The sequence below is a fragment of the Salmo salar genome, chromosome 07 (assembly GCF_965601325.2).
Source record: "Salmo salar chromosome 07, fSalSal1, whole genome shotgun sequence".
Classification (NCBI taxonomy): Eukaryota; Metazoa; Chordata; class Actinopteri; order Salmoniformes; family Salmonidae; genus Salmo; species Salmo salar.
The window spans coordinates 51078163-51095228 of NC_138297.1; the positions used below are offsets into that span (position 1 = coordinate 51078163).

Consider the following 17066-nt stretch of genomic DNA (forward strand, 5'->3'; position numbering starts at 1 on the left):
TGATTCTCTACACTAGCTTGTTTTGTCACAAAGTGAAATTAGGGGAACTATTAGAATGTTAGCAACCAGGAAATGGCAGAGTGATTTCTCCATAGTGCATCTTTAACTATTGACCAATGAAGTGGGGGATCCTGTCCTAATGTGAGTCATTGATTCATTTACTAAAGCTCTGTCAGTGTTTACTTCCCAGAACCCATCTCTTTCTCCATTAGAGAAGGGCATTCCCAGAACCCATCTCTTTCTCCATTAGAGAAGGGCATTCCCAGAAAGGCCACCTTGCCTGCAGGCTAAAGCACCTGCTATGGAGGGGGGGGGAGCATGCAGGGGCTGTGTCCCCCATTCTTCTCTCTCTCGTGTGTGTGGGAGAAATTTCACCTGGGCCGGAGGGGGATGTGCCAAGGTGCAGTTTGCCGAGATGGGATGGCATTTTACCCGGCGCGTACTGCTTGCCAGGCCTTGCCCTGACTTTGGACTTCTCATCTGCAGGGATGGCTGGGGGGAGGGAGGCAGCCCTGGTTTCAGGGCTAGGGGGGATCCATCCCTTATAGTTAGCCTCACAGTGTAAAACATTTTGACAAAACCGGTGTGTTCATGAGTTTTATTGACAAATGTCAATAAAAATAAAAAGTTGCCAAAGCAAATCCGAGGAAATGAATTTTTATGAATGCTGTAAGTACAGAAATGGTTTGCTCAGTAGGAAATGAGTGTCCAACTATGTGAGCTAAAGATACTGTCCTGGGATTTCCTATGATCTATGTAGAAGAACCCCTTACCTTCAATGACTCGTGTAGCTTGTGAGCATCATGGAGCAGAACATGTTACGTGTGTGTTTGTTTGATATAGTTTGGTTTGCGTTACATTCTGACAGCACAGGCTAAAAGACCCGGGCCCCAGGCCCTTTCCGGATCGGCTCTTGTCTCATAAACATCGTTAATGACACAGACTAATGGTTGGCGTCTTCGGATTCAGAATAAATGGATGAATCCGATGGTACAGCCCAGGAATATTTGAAAGGGGTTTGAAGTCCAAAACGCGCCGGCCTTAGTGGGACTCATTGGTTTATGAACATGCTGGAAGGGAAATGGAGAAGTAACCCCCGCTGATATACTCCGCTGCTGTCTTGTTATGTCCGTGTTAATAATACTGAAGAGGGTTGTGCTATCGACATTACGATGATGCTACATTTATTGTGCGATTTCGAGATCCAGCATTGCCCTCTCCTTTCTGCCTCTCCCCCCTCTCTCTCACTGTCTGCTGTGTTATGCAGACTGCAACATGTGACAAGGCCTGCTCTCTAGCTAGAACACTGGTCAAACAGTTTTGCATGGCGACAGGTATGTTTCCTATGAAGTCTGCAGTGTTTCCCCTATATTCAATAAGTTGTCTGTACCCCCACCCTTGACATGACTGCTGAAAAGGTTTTCCCCATATTATTGGCTGTGTGAGTGCAGAACAGTCCTGTCTGTCAGGGGTCAGCTGGGTGTGAGATGGGCTTTACTCACAATGTCTCCTGTTATTACCTACATTAATAGTCAGATTAGCTCCCTCTCTCTCCTCATAGTGTGTTTAGCCATCAAATAGAGATGGCTTTGTCTGCCTTGTTTGGCTTCAACCACCGAAACGCTGCTGCAATCCCCCGTCAGTAAGAAGCTGGTTCAACCCATTCCCGGTATTGCTCCAGTTGCATTTCTCAGTGGCTCCTCTATTGGTCAAGGAATGCCCCCCACACACACTTTAAACAGTGGTAGTATCCCTCCTGCTTCAGTGGGTGTCTCTCGCAGGCCGCTGAGCGATGCCTGGCTGCCCCACTCTCTCTGAGCGATGACAGTGTGTCAGACAGGTATGCCAGTTTCCCCACAGCTCTGCCAAAGGATGACACTCACCATCTTTTTCTGTCCTGTCCTTGTCCTGTCCCCCTGGCTGTCCTGTCCCCCTGGCTGTCCTGTCCCCCTGGCTGTCCCGTCCCCCTGGCTGTGCTGTCCTTGTCCTGTCCCCCTGGCTGTCCTGTCCCCCTGGCTGCCATGCTACTTTTCCCTGCGATGTTGGCAGTAACTCTGGCACCTGTCAGCTACAACCAATTCCAACCATTAAGGGATTACATTGTTGGGCTCCTGTAGCCGGTGGGCTTGTCCTCCTGTAGGGGATGACGTGGAGGAGAGGGGAGCAGCAGGAACCGGCAGTGAGTTCTCCTTAAGGGGTATGGGAGCAGTCAGAGACACGACAGAGGGGGGAAATGGTGGAGAGTTGTACACAAATCAACTGACCTAAATCGCTACTACCTTAGATGCCTATATTATCAGTCACCTGCAGGTATGAGTGTTCAGACGGTGCAGAGCACCGGTCTAGCTGTTTGTATACAATCTACATTTAGCTACATTATTTTGGTTTCAGCATTTAGCAGACACTCTCTTATCAAGAATGACTACATTGTGTGCGTGTCTAAGGGATGTTGACAGGGGTGACTGAACTCTTGACAGACAGACGGACATAGCGTCATCTTGTCACTCAGCCAGAGTGTGATTGTGAGCAGCTGTGTGGATTGCGCTCAGTGGCGCGCCGTCTGTCTCTGTCCGCCCTGCAGCGAAGTCAGACGAGCCCAGCCAGCCAGTGAGTGAAAGGTGGATACGCACCTGGATACACTCTTCCAAGCAGCTGCCGTGAACAGCTTCTATCCTACGGCCACGTCTTACACACATGTGGGAAATGTCCCAATGAGGGAGACTTTTGAGGATTTCAGGTACCCATGAGGATAGTAATACACACACACGCCCACGCAGACTGCTCTGGCCATGTACGATGCTGTAAACGGCCCAAATTTGGACAAGGATTCCAGCCAGATAGCTGTGAGTCCGGTGTATTTTATTTATTTATTTTTCTCCTCACCGCTTTTGCCGTCATAGCAGCCTGAGAGAGTGCGACACATTACAGGCAGCTTTTAGGAAGGGGGAAGCCTCAAGGTCTGAAAGTTATCAAGAGATCAAGGTTATGGAATGGAAAGCAGGGATTTCAACTAAAAGTCCTGGGTCCGAAAAGTAACGTTTAGTAGCAGTAGTACTCTCATTCAGTCGAAATGAGAGTAGGGGGGCCTTTCAGTCAATGATTTTGATTTGTGAAATCCACTTACTGAGATCTGAAACTGCTGCCGTCAGAAGTGAATGGTTGTTTAACTAATTTTGTCCAGCTTTAGTCCTGTCATTCCTGTGTACAATGTTTTGCCCAGCCTGGCTTTGTTTCTTTGACACCTGTCTTTCTTTCACCTTGTTATCTGGCTGGCTTTGAAGCAAGTGTCATTTTAACCCCTAGGTCGTCATTGAGGTCACTCTGGAGCTGGCCCAGCAGCCCCTAGTCCTCTGAACAGTGTCTGAACTCCCTACAGCACTCTCTCTCCTTTCGCTCTGTCTCTACTCCAGATCGTTGGCCTTTGTCATCCCTTTTGCCTCTAGGCAGGGAACGCCACAGCTAGTATTTGCACACACAGTTGCTGGCTCACTCCCACATGTCATTTATTGTATTGTTATGGTTTGTATTTGGATGCAACCTAAAATTAGCAGATTAGTCTTTACAGCCATTTTGTAGTGTCGTCGCTTAGGTCTGTTTTCCCTCCTCAGGTTTGTGCTCCTTGCCTCTATCAGGTCCTGGCTTGCATATTTGAAGGAAAAGAAAGCTCCTTTTGAATTTCTGACTTACCGGTTTCTTGTTCCTAGAATGCAACGGATTAGCCTATTCCTGAGGACTAAATACTACTGAGTCGAGGGTATAATGGCGAGTGTGTTTTGGGTAACTCAATGGTCTTTTCTGTCTAACCACATTTGACTGGAGTGAAATATCAGTCATGCTGTCTAGAGCAGCACATAAATCCATAGGTACAGCCTTTGAATGGGACAGCCTAAAACAGGGAGAGAAAATTCAACGAATTTGCATATGAGCTCTCGGAGACCGCCCAATTTCCCCCATCCCAACAGCAATAGTATACACTGAGGTATTGCAAACACCTCAGCTATATCCTGGCATTTTGGCCATGTTACCACCCCGCCAACAATTTTCTGGAGAAATAAGGCGCCTCTTTTTAAAACGGGGCGTGAGGCAGCTCCTACTGACACCACCCACTACCTGTCGGCGGGGTCAACCGGGTACACACACACACACACACACACACACACACACACACACAAGGTGCTGCTAGCTGGTTCCTGACACTCTGAGGAAGGTATCACACATGAACATAAGCCTACCTGCATGTCTCTGAAAGCTCGTGATTCTTCTCCTTTCGGGGGTCGTCACACAGTTTCTTAGTGTTAAATGTTGGACTTCTCAACGTACTTACTATTTCTCTCTCCCTCCCTCCTTCAGGCGTGCATAGATGACAATGTGGACATGGTGACGTTCCTGGTGGAGCATGGGGCTGCCATCAACCAGCCCGACAATGAGGGCTGGATTCCCCTCCATGCCGCAGCCTCCTGTGGATACATGGACATAGCAGAGTAAGTACAGCTGCTGGGCCAGAGAGCTGTCATGGCTGACGTGGCGAGGGTCCAGCTGGAGGCTGTTATGGACCTCTAGGGCAATGGCTGGTCTCTAGCCCCCCCCCCCCCACCCACCCGCACACAAATTGCTGCATTGGGATAACCCCATTATGTACCAGCCCTTTCACATTGCCTGACGACTCACCCTGAATTAAATTCTGCTGCTCTGATCGCTACATACATGATCGTATACATTCATTCCGGAGAAGAAACGTCAGTTTGGCCGCAGCGACGTGGATGGCTAGCCAGGCAATTCACCTTCAGCAAACCCGTTTTTTGCAATGGAGGCAATGACTCGGTTTTTATTTAACAAGTGTTTATTTTGCATCGCCAAGTGTTACTAGGCTATTCCCTGAGGTTTGTGGCTAGTTGAACACGTAATTGTGCGAATGCCTTTACGTTTGGAGAACATCCATTACCCCCATCCTGTATAGATCATTTTGGTCATCAATTAACCCTTTCTGTTCAATTATCTTAGACTGAAATGCAAAGCTAATCAATTAATTCCTAATAGCTGCTTTTTATGGAGCAGACCAGCCTGAACTTGTCAGGGGTCACAGTTTTTTCAATGGTCTGTTTCTCCAGGGTGCATGATTACATGTTGATGGGGGCAACCGCCTATCAGATGGCCCCAAAAACCGCTCACAAGTTCCTTGTGATGTAATCATTATAGAGAAATCGGGGGGTAACCATCGACATCGGTCATTACTCCAGTTGCTTCCAGTCTTTCCTTTCATTGTCCTTTTGAGGTAAGAAGGCTGTTTAAAGGGACAGAAACAGGGCCGGCAAGGAGGGAGATATTATCAGTAGACATTTTAAACAGGCTGAGAGCTGAAGGAGCTCACTTGCACTCATTGTGCTGTGACCTGTTTTACTTCTCTGTATTATATTACAGGAGCCTGGCGTGAGCGTTATCTCACACTGTGCAGTCCTGCTGCCCAAGTTAGAGTAGAAGTATCCTACTATGCTACCAAGGTTATTAATTGACAGAAATTTAGCCTTTTATGGCGTTTCATCAGCTGCAATTTGTTGTTGTAATTCCAAGAGCTGCCTTGTAGATATCCTTTAGACTTCCCTCTCACCCCTACAACAAATTAGTTATTAAAAATAAGTTAAAGCTGTCAAATGTTCAGTTTAAGCATTTTCATACAGTGGGGAGTAACTTATTGTCCCTCTACTGATCCCGTAGCGGATCAAGTAATGGACTGTCGTTTCATTTTGCTCATTCGAACTGTTCTTGCCATAATATGGAGTTGGTATTTTACCAAATAGGGCTCTCTTCTGTATACCACCCCGACTTTGTCACAACACAACTGGTTGGAAATTCCACAAATGAACTTTTAACAAGGCACACCTGTTAATTGAAATGCATTCCAGGTGACTACCTCATGAAGCTTGTTGAGAGAATGCCAAGAGTGTGCAAAGCTGTCATCAAGGCAAAGGGTGGCTACTTTGAAGAATCTAAAAAAAATATGTTTTAGATTTTGTTTGGTTACTACTGTACATGATTCCATATGTTATTTCATAGTTTTGATGTCCTCGCTATTCTACAATGTAAAAATAAATAACCTCTGGAAATGAGTAGGTTTCTCCAAACTTTTGACTGGTACTGCATATCTTGTGATATGCTATTTTGACCATATCTCTGTCCTAATAAGCTGGATTGTGCCGTCACCACCATCTTGGGACTTTTAATTGTTTTATTCTGTCACAGCATTCAACCTATTTAATGGTAAAATAATCTTTCAAAATCAAAAACCGTGATTTATTTTTATCAAAACCAACTTGACCTAAAAAGCACAAATCGCCCGGCACTAGATGGCAGGGTGAACTTCTAACCACAAGGCCAAACCACAACTTGTAAAACCCAGCTAAAATGGGTCAAAAGTGAATTCAAAGACAATGTGGAACTCTAAAATGTATCGGCGGTCACTGAATCTCCATTACAAGCGAAGTTACCGGAATGCGGTGTGTTCTAATGAGAAGGGTCTGCGTCTCTCCGCGGCTGTAATTGGTAGCAGCAGGAGTCAAGATCTCCTGCTGTTCCAAGAGCCTCTTCAATCAGCCAGCGTAGGGCGCAAAATCGGTGAGGAAAGATAATTGGAGAATGATTAATCAAAAAAGGGTGAATCACTAGGCTAATTATGCAGTGAATGTGTGAACTAGTTGTCTGATTAGCGGCAGGGTACTAGAATGACAGCATGAACCCTCTCGGGTGGTTAGGTCAGTGGAGGGGTACACCAGGAAATCCCTCAGGTGAATATGGTGTGATGGCAGACTGCAATTCAGTGTGTTTGTTGAAATGTGTGTTCCCTGATATCAGCAAACTCCAATTGATACCTGCCATTGGTCAGTTCCGGTGTTATGAGACTGAGGATGATTTCTCGACACAGATTTGTTTACCCAGCAGGTTAGGATAACTAACATGGCAGGTAAGGTAAATTAGCGTGGCAGGTTAGGAGCCTAAGGCTAGGAAAAGGGTTAGGCTTAGCTACAGTTGTTAACAATCTATTTTTTGTCACATGCGCTGAATACAGCAGGTGTAGACTTTACTGTGAAATGCTGAATTACAAGCCCTTAACCAACAGTGCTGTTCAAGAAACAGAGTTCAGAAAATATTTACTAAATAACTAAAGTAAAAAACATAAATAATAACTTGGCTATATACAGGTGGTACCGAGTTAGTGTGTGGGGGGGTGGTACAGGTTAGTTGAGGTAATTTGTACATGTATGTAGGGGTAAAGTGACTACATAGATAATAAACAGCGAGTAGCAGCAGTGTAAAAACGAGGTGGGGGGGCAGCAGCAATGTAAATGGTTCAGGTGGCCATTTGATTAATTGTTGGGAAAAGGTCTTGTCGTGCCCTCTTCACGACTGTCTTGGTGTGTTTGGACCGTGATAGTTCGTTGGGGATGTGGACACCAAGGAACTTGACACTCTCGACCCGCTCCACTACAGCCCCGTCAATGTGAACCACTGTTGTCCCCGAATGAGAAAAACGGCCACGCACCAATGGGTGTAACTTGATATCAAGAAATGCCTATATCAGAAAACGCCCTTAATTGCGCTCTAGAATTACACCTTTGTCCCTTAGGTGGTTAGGTCAGCGGAGGGATGCAGCATAAAACCCATAGGGTGGAGGAGTACAGCATTAAACTCCTTAGGTGGTTAGGTCAGCGGAGGGATGCAGCATAAAACCCATAGGGTGGAGGAGTACAGCATTAAACTCCTTAGGTGGTTAGGTCAGCGGAGGGATGCAGCATAAAACCCATAGGGTGGAGGAGTACAGCATTAAACTCCTTAGGTGGTTAGGTCAGCGGAGGGATGCAGCATAAAACCCATAGGGTGGAGGAGTACAGCATTAAACTCCTTAGGTGGTTAGGTCAGCGGCGGGATGCAGCATAAAACCCATAGGGTGGAGGAGTACAGCATTAAACTCCAATGGTTAGGTCATTGGAGGGCTATGTCCCTAGCCTTTCCCAAGGTCTGGGATTTCTGCTACCAGTGGGTTGTGACCAGGGTTTCCATTGGTCGGTAATAGCCGATGAATAAAATTGCGAAATAATGCTTTTTAGCCTTCATTGATGGACATAAAGCCTATTCACTGATGGAAAATCTGCTGCTACAGCATCTCAAACAGCAAATGCATAGGCAACAGAAGGCATGCTTCATCAGCGCGTCACACACCACTTTGCAATGATCTGGAGGCACTATGCATTAAAACACTATGAAAAAATACACCTAACATTTCGACCTATTAATCGGTCAAAAGAACAGACGACTCTCGGACAGACAATATTTATTTTTGTCGGACAGCCCTATTCACTTTAAAGCGCTAGCATGTGCGCTTTTGACAATGGTGTTTTCCCGATTTAATTGTATTATGAAATGAACATTTGCTTATAGCGCAATGCGTTGTGCGTGTTGCTGTGCTTTATAATGTGAAGAAATAAGTTTATCAACCTTTTTAAGCTAAACGTTCTGATCTGTTGCATCACTCTTTGCTTTTTAACGTGATTTAAAAAAAAAAAGTAGCCTAGACCTACTGGTTGTATGGAGGTGTGATCTATCATCCCAGTCTGTTTGGAATAAGCTATTTCTTTCTCGACAAGCTGACCAACAGGAAAGGTCTTTTTTTTCTTCTTCTTCCTACTATGGGGGATAGTAGATTGTCAAAGGTTAGTGATTTTGCTGTTCGTCACTCGTCTTGTTGGCTGAGAAAGTAAATGTGGACGATTTTATTTGAAGTGCGAATCAGAATTCGGTAAGAAAGACAACACATTGTTGGTCCTCGACTTGTATGTTCTGTTAATATGAATTACCATAATCTACATGTGATTTCTGTCATTTTGAGCACTGTTCGGTAAATTTAAACTCTGCCGGTCAAATGTCCGGCACCACATTTTCCTAACGGAATCCCTGGTTATGACGTACAGGTTTTCAAAATATATTCACTGGACTGTTTCCCTGCAGGTGAAGGGAACACAATATTGACAGTTATGGTAACTGGTAAATGAATCTATTTTCCAATCCTGTCTTGCTAGAATTTGGCCCATTTTTGTTTTCAAACTTTTCATAGGCCTACAGCAGTAGCTTATATTGGCCTAATACATAGAATGAGATGGACATGATTTCCTAGGCATTTTGATTGAACCTATATTCACTTGGGTTAAATAAGAGACTTGATCCATACATATTGATTCAGTGAAGAATTTAATTTACTACTACTGAATGTTACTAATTAGAGGTCGACCGATTTATGATTTTTCAACGCCGATACCGATTTATTGGAGGACCAAAAAAAAGCCAATGCCGATTTATTTTATTTGTAATAATGACAATTACAACAATACTGAATGAACACTTATTTTTACTTAATATAATACATCAATAAAATCAATTTAGCCTCAACTAATTAAACAGTTCAATTTGGTTTAAATAATGCAAAAACAAAGTGTTGGAGGAGAAAGTAAAAGTGCAATATGTGCCATGTAAAAAAGCTAACGTTTAAGTTCCTTGCTCAGAACATGAGAACATATGAAAGCTGGTGGTTCCTTTTAACATGAGTCTTCAATATTCCCAGCTAAGAAGTTTTAGGTTGTAGTTATTATAGGACTATTTCTCTCTATACCATTTGTATTTCATATACCTTTGACTATTGGATGTTCTTATAGGCACTTTAGTATTGCCAGTGTAACAGTATAGCTTCCGTCCCTTTCCTCTCTCCTACCTGGGCTCGAACCAGGAACACATCGACAACAGCCACCCTCGAAGCAGCGTTACCCATGTAGAGCAAGGGGAACAACTACTCCCAAGTCTCAGAGCGAGTGACGTTTGAAACGCTATTAGCGCGCACCCCGCTAACTAGCTAGCCATTTCACATCGGTTACACCAGCCTAATCTCGGGAGTTGATAGGCTTGAAGTCATAAACAGCACAATGCTTGAAGCATTCCGAAGAGCTGCTGGCAAACGCACGAAAGTGCTGTTTGAATGAATGCTTACGAGCCTGCTGGTGCCTACGTCGCTCAGTCAGACTGCTCTATCAAATCATAGACTTAATTATAACATAACACACAGAAATACGAGCCTTAGGTCATTAATATGGTCAAATCCGGAAACTATCATCTCGAAAACAAAACGTTTATTCTTTCAGTGAAATACGGAACCGTTCTGTATTTTATCTAACGGGTGGCATCCATAAGTCTAAATATTCCTGTTACATTGCACAAACTTCAATGTTATGTCATAATTACGTAAAATTCTGGCAAATTAGTTCGCAACGAGCCAGGCGGCCCAAACTGTTGCATATACCCTGACTCTGCCGTGCAATGAACGCAAGAGAAGTGACACTATTTCACCTGGTTAATATTGCCTGCTAACCTGGATTTCTTTTAGCTAAATATGCAGGTTTAAAAATATATACTTCTGTGTATTGATTTAAAAAAAGGCATTGATGTTTATGGTTAGGTACAGTCGTGCAACGATTGTGCTTTTTTCGCAAATGCGCTTTTGTTAAATCATCCCCCGTTTGGCGAAGTTGGCTGTCTTTGTTAGGAAGAAATACTATTCACACAGCTCGCAACTAGCCAGGTGGCCCAAACTGCTGCATATACCCTGACTCTGTTGCAGAGGTGACACATTTTCCCTAGTTAAAAGAAATTCATGTTAGCAGGCAATATTAACTAAATATGCAGGTTTAAAAATATATACTTGTGTATTGATTTTAAGAAAGGCATGGATGTTTATGGTTAGGTACACGTTGGAGCAACGATAGTCCTTTTTCGCGAATGCGCACCGCATCGATTATATGCAACGCAGGACACTCTAGATAAACTAGTAATATCAACCGTGTGTAGTTAACTAGTGATTATGATTGTTTTTTATAAGATAAGTTTAATGCTAGCTAGCAACTTACCATGGCTTCTTACTGCATTCGCGTAACAGGCAGGCTCCTCGTGGAGTGCAATGTAAGGCAGGTGGTTAGAGCGTTGGACTAGTTAACTGTAAGGTTGCAAGATTAAATCCCTGAGCTGACAAGGTAAAAATCTGTCGTTCTACCCCTGAACAAGGCAGTTAACCCACCGTTCCTAGGCCGTCATTGAAAATAAGAATGTCTTCTTAATTGACTTGCCTAGTTAAATAAAGGTGTAAAAAAATAAAATAATTATCGGCCAAATCGGTGTCCAAAAATACTGATGTCCGATTTGTTATGAAAACGTGAAATCGGCCCTAATTAATCGGTCAACCTCTATTACTAATACTACTTGGACTACTACATACCTGTCCTAAGTAAGGTGTGTGTGTGTTTGTGCAGGTATCTGATTGGCCAGGGAGCCAGTGTGGGGGTGGTGAACAGTGAGGGGGAGACACCACTGGACATCGCTGAGGAGGAGGCCATGGAGGAGCTCCTGAAGAATGAGATCAACCGACAAGGTACAGACAGACTGCAGCACTGACTCACTGTCTGCCCCACACTGACCTGCTAGTCAACAACAACTTTCTCTTCTGCTTTCAGTTGAACCATTGCCAGTCAAACATTGTCCACCAAGCATATCATTAATGGGGCTTTTTACATCGATTTGTAATTGGAAGGGATGTGCCTAAAACGACATAATGGGAATGTTTTTCATTAAGTTTTCAAAATGGATTACTTTTTAATGACAAATGAGTGCTGCTACTTTGCTAGCATCATTGTGTTTGCTATAGACCAGGCAGTTATGCACTGCCTTTCCAAATAGACAGTTAAGGGAGGAGAGTTGGTGTGTGTGCAATGGATCGTGGCACATGCATCTAGGCTGCTGTGGCCTCCGGTCATATCAGGCAGGTCTTGGCAGGCCTCCAGTGGCGTGCACTCAGCTTGGTTCAATAGCACTGCAGCCTCCACGGCCAACAAGCTCACTGGTCTAGTCTAACTCCCCTTTCACTACTTCACCCAATACCATTCTTACGTACATGATGTCCAGGTATAACATGCGTGTACTGTGTCAAAGGATTTATGAAATAAAGTGAGACCCAGTCCCGGCAGCTGCGACGCTTTGCCTCGGTGGAGAAGTTGCATAATGGAGATTAATGCGATCCACTTAAACTCTGTGTTTCTCTGTGATGATTCTAAACTGGATGGAAGAGTTTTTCTATTTTTGGCCCTGGGTGTTCTTGATATGATGACGTGTACCCGTCCCCTCTGGTGGGAGGCCTTGTTCAGACATGCTAATGGACCTGGGGACGAACTGCTCCTCTGCTCATGATGCCGCTGCGTTGTCGGCAGATTGTGGCGCTCTCCTTCACCTAGTAGCCAGTCCAAATGCAGCTCTCGTCAAATCCACTAAGTGTAGCTGGACACCTTCGCAGTGTTTACATTGTTAATCATGCTAGTCACCAGCCGTAATTAGAAGTTAGGTAGCAGCTTAGCTTGTCAGACACCCCCTCTGTTATTTGCACCCATGTCTGCTTAGGTTGCTCCTCCCCTGAGGTGTAGATGAGTAGAACTAGGGTTGGGCGATATGCCAAAATATCACATCATTGTCATTTTTTTTTTATGTTGACGTTGTTTTTGAATAAAGTTCTACATTTGCTTTATGGGTAGTGCATGACCCTACAGTGGCAACACATACATTCTAAGTGATTTCAATGGGTCTTTCTCCATTCTGTTTTATACTGTTCTTCAACCTAAAAAAAAAAATCCTGCACTTTCACCATTTCTGCATTTCCTGCTCTAATTTGAGACTTTCCCCACTGCCACGTAAGGGCTGCACAATATGGGCAAAAAAAACTAGGCCTTATTTTTGTAAACAAATGTTGCAACTGCGATTTAGATAAACACTTCGGTGAACTGTTGGAATCATGGAAATAGAATAATTATTCTAATTCTATAGTTAGAATATAAATAATAGTGGGCATTTTGAAGTGTTTGACATGACAATGAATGGAGTTGACAGGGTAGGAACCAAAGTGATGGTCAGTGTTTCCTAGGGGACCCTATAATCTTTGGCTACATCAAATGTTTCTTCATGTAGCCAACATTCATGCTTTGCCTATACCTCTGATTTAGAAGATACTGTTGCACAAACAACATGCTGATTTAGGCCTACACCAGCACTGGTATCAGGCTGTATTAACTAGCTATGTTTGCTCTGACCCAGTACATTTTATTAGCAAGCTAGCTAACTAGTGATAAGCATTAGCGGTAAACATGTTTTAGCTAAAATGTGAAAAGAAAAGACAAACTAGCTGTTTGCAGATGTAAGAAACACACTAATTATTGAACGCTTGTGGATTTATATTAAAAAGCAAAGTAGAAACATCGTTGTCAACATTGTTGCATGTGCTGCATTGACCATGCGGACTTACAGTTAAGGGTGTGTTCGTAAATTCACTTGAGTGCTCTGGGCATTCGTAAATTCAGAGCGTTGTCAGATTTGTCCATTTCGTAAATTCAGAGCGTTTCGAGCGCACAATGGATGCTCTGGCTGAGGAGTAGGGTTGATCTGAGCGTTCTGACCTCACAACGGCAGTCAAGCACCCAAGCTAACTGGCCAAAGTTAGCTAGCTTGCTAGTTAATTCCAGACATGAATGAGAACACCTCACTCATCCTTTTTACTTGCCCTAGTAGAGCTGGTTAAGCTGTTTTCATGTTATCCAGAGTGTTGGTGACTAACAATTTAATTACGCTTTTTTTCCAATGTTTACTGACGCCGGACATATTCAACGGGTATTGAGCGTTCGAAGGTTCATCAGTTATTCTGAACTTTGGCACATCGGAGTAGATAGGGCGCGTTCGTAAATTCACTCTGGCTATGTGTCTCATGGTCAAGCAACAACAAAGCGCTCCTTGAGTGACAGTGAGCTGGGCTAGGTCTGTGTGGGAAGTGGCATGGAGAGAGAAGAGGGGGATGACTCAAGTAGCGTATAAACTATCAAAATTGACGTTACACACAGCATATCACATTTTAACAAACCAAACATTCAAATACCCTTATAGTAGGTAAAGTACAAACCCAAACCGGTCCATTCTGCAATAATGGCATACTGTAAAATATGCTCTACAGCCCAGCCTTAAGTAGAACCAGACTATCCCCAGTAATATGATCCGGGTATGGAATATGGGTATGAGGTGAAGGCAGCAGTGGAGGGACCTGGAGCAGGGCTTGTCTGAGGTGGTCAGAGCCCTATCCTTTTAACACTCCAGTCCTAAGGGCTGAATGTGCAGAATTCATTCAGCAGTTATGACCTCTCCTGCTGTTTGTTAGCATGCTACGCTACTTAAGAGTATTATATAACGGAGGCGGCGGCTTATCCCACGGGAGCCCCGCGCGTCTCACGGCCGACTGCAGCTTTCAGCCTTCGTTTTCCGGGCTTGATGGATACGCAGTCTGCGGCTTTGAAGTGGGGCGTCAGTACGCCAGCTCCCAAGATCCCTTACTGACAGACACACAACCCCTGCCTGCAGCACCACAATGTTGCACACCACTGTATTTACCATCAGTCATATGACAGACATCAGACCACCGGCCTTTTTAATATGCAAAGCGTTTCTCCCTCCTGGCTGTATCTGATCAGTGATGCCACATCAGTTTTTGGGTCGATGGGCAGTTACACTGGCAATTAGTTTGCAGCGGAGTTGCAGCATGAGTGGAATTCTCAGGCCGTTAGATGTAACCCCAGGTAGGGAATGAATTCATGCGCATTGTTCTTGACCTTACCACAGTAATGGCTAGAGCAGCTCTCCGTTCTCCGTGTTCAGTAAGGTACAGTTATGTAACCGTGTTGTTCAGCTCCCTCTGTATGTTTAATGTGATTTTTCTCCTCCCGTCTCATGGTCTCCTCTCTAAAGAGATACCTTAGTCATGGGGTTAAACTCGTTAAGGAGTCACCACCATTACTGCGCGGCTGGCTCCACCTTCAGATCCCCTCTGTCTCCCAGACATTAGGTGACTGGGCCCCCACCCACTACCTCTAACTGCCCATAAGGGCTGTCTCTGATGCCCCACACACACACACACACACACACACACACACACACACACACACACAGTTTCCCTGCTCAGTGTCTTAGGGTAATTTAGTTTTGGCTAGTCAGCAGGTTTTCCTTCCGCTGAATTTAGTCCTGTGTTAGCTCATCCTCAGAGGTCCAGGCGACTTTCCTCAGAGGATTCTCATGTTTGCGCCAGGTCAGATTCTTTGGGATATTTTCCATTTTGGCTTTACCAGACCATATGTAGGCCTAGCTTTGAGAGAGGGGGAGGGAGAGTGGATGAGGACTGAATCAGTCAGTTTTCTGGTCTACTGGCTTTTCTCTATTTATTTTCTCAGCGTCCCGGTAGAAGGTGCAATTTTCTCTTGAAAAAGCAGCTTTGTGTCCAGTTCCTCCACCAGGCTGCTGTTTTGTAGTTCTACTTAGGATCTATTAGTCTCACTGCCTTTTTCTAGAACCAGTACAGGCTACTCCTTAAATGTCCCTGCTCTCTAGTAAGCGATGGGCCCTATTGTTACAGATGCAATAAACATTTATACAGGCCAATTATTGCAGGGCTAGTAATGTTGATAATGCCTTGACTAATAGAGTTCCCCTGCCTTGCTGGTGCATTTGTAAAACATGCATCTGTGAGGTTGTGGACATCTCACCTTTTGTACCACGGTCCACCAGTTCCACAGGCTGTATGCGCGGCAGCCCAGCAGAATAAAGGACTAATTGAGATCCATTATGACAGCAGTGCATTGTGTATTACACTGTAATGGCATCACATGGACTGGACTAAAGGGCAAAGCATTACTGAACACTGCAGCCATGGTGCCATCTGCCCCCAAGACCAGCCTGAACCCATTGATTCACTTCTGTATTGGAAAAATCTGTTTCATTGGACCATTCATTTGTGCAGTGAGTCAGGGATTTGACTTGTGGAGCCACACCCATCCCCCTTTCAAATGGAGCTTGTTTATTCCATGCAGCCAGACATCATAGTGACCCATGGTGTTGTTGATGAAAGGGATGGGGAAACTCAATGCAAAGGCTTCTAGCTAAACTATAAGTATTTTTGTCATAACCATTAACTCTTACTGCACAATGTGAAAGTAAAACCAAACTAGATGGACTGTGCAGCAGGATTGGTTCTTGGGCAGCCAGGAGTCAGTTTCAGACCTTCTGAGTCGTCTTCATTTCTTCCCACGATTGAAACGCAGCATGCAGACAAGCGGCGCTCTGTCAGTGAAATTGTGCAGGAATGTTTGCCAAGGTCCCCTAGCTGACAGATCTACGTCCCATCGTCCCTTGTTCTCCTCCGCTGGCACCAGGCCAGAACTTCTGGCTGGAGTGAACTGCACCCTGTCCTCCCTGTCCATCCAGCCTAACACACTGTCAGACAGTTGGATCTTCTTTTGTCCTTTTAATTAGTCACGCTTCAGCTCGCTAATCTCATCAACAATGACAGGTAGTGTTAACAAGGCACTTAACCAGCGCTGATTTAACTAATGTCTATCTGTTTCTGAATAAAATCAGCTATTCCTGGATCTTATATTTGATCTTAGTCAATCTTTATTTTTTTAATGCTGCTTGACTTTCCTTGGCCTTCTCATGAATGGAAAAATAAAGGAATTTCATGAATGGATAGAAAAAGGAAGTCCAGCCTTTTTTTTGCAGGAGCTGAGGGATGATGGTGCATCATACGGGAAACCCAAAACCTATAGGATCATCTGAAGTGTTGTTGGCTTCCACCCCAGAGCACTTAGTGCTCAACTACATAAACAATGAGCATATCAACTCACAGCTGAGTAGTCAGACACGCCTTCACCAGTCGCTCCAAATTTCAGCTGTCTCGGGTTCCAGTCGACTGTCAGCAAGACAATACACTCCTGTTCCTGCAACAGCCTGTATCCTGTATAGTGCCGGCCTATACCTTAGACATACTGACCCACATGGAAAACTTACTCTGTGTTTGCTCTCAGTCCCAGAGCAGTGATAACATGGACAAGATATTGAAATAAGCAATTTGTCAGAGGTCAGAGGCCTCTAGTCTATGGAAAAGATTGCTAGCTTTGCTCCCACTC

At 44.5% G+C, this 17066-nt stretch overlaps 1 protein-coding gene across 15 annotated transcripts in view; it reads left to right on the forward strand.

Annotated features, from left to right (window-relative positions):
• LOC106609419 (protein phosphatase 1 regulatory subunit 12A) overlaps positions 1-17066 on the forward strand; it is a 65160-nt gene that overhangs the window by 16388 nt on the left and 31706 nt on the right. For all 15 annotated transcript variants that reach the window (XM_014208228.3, XM_045722109.2, XM_045722111.2 and 12 more), the window contains exons 2-3: positions 4351-4481; positions 11340-11458. In XM_014208228.3, the coding sequence (XP_014063703.2) occupies positions 4351-4481; positions 11340-11458 (250 nt within the window). The remainder of the gene's footprint in view (positions 1-4350; positions 4482-11339; positions 11459-17066) is intronic.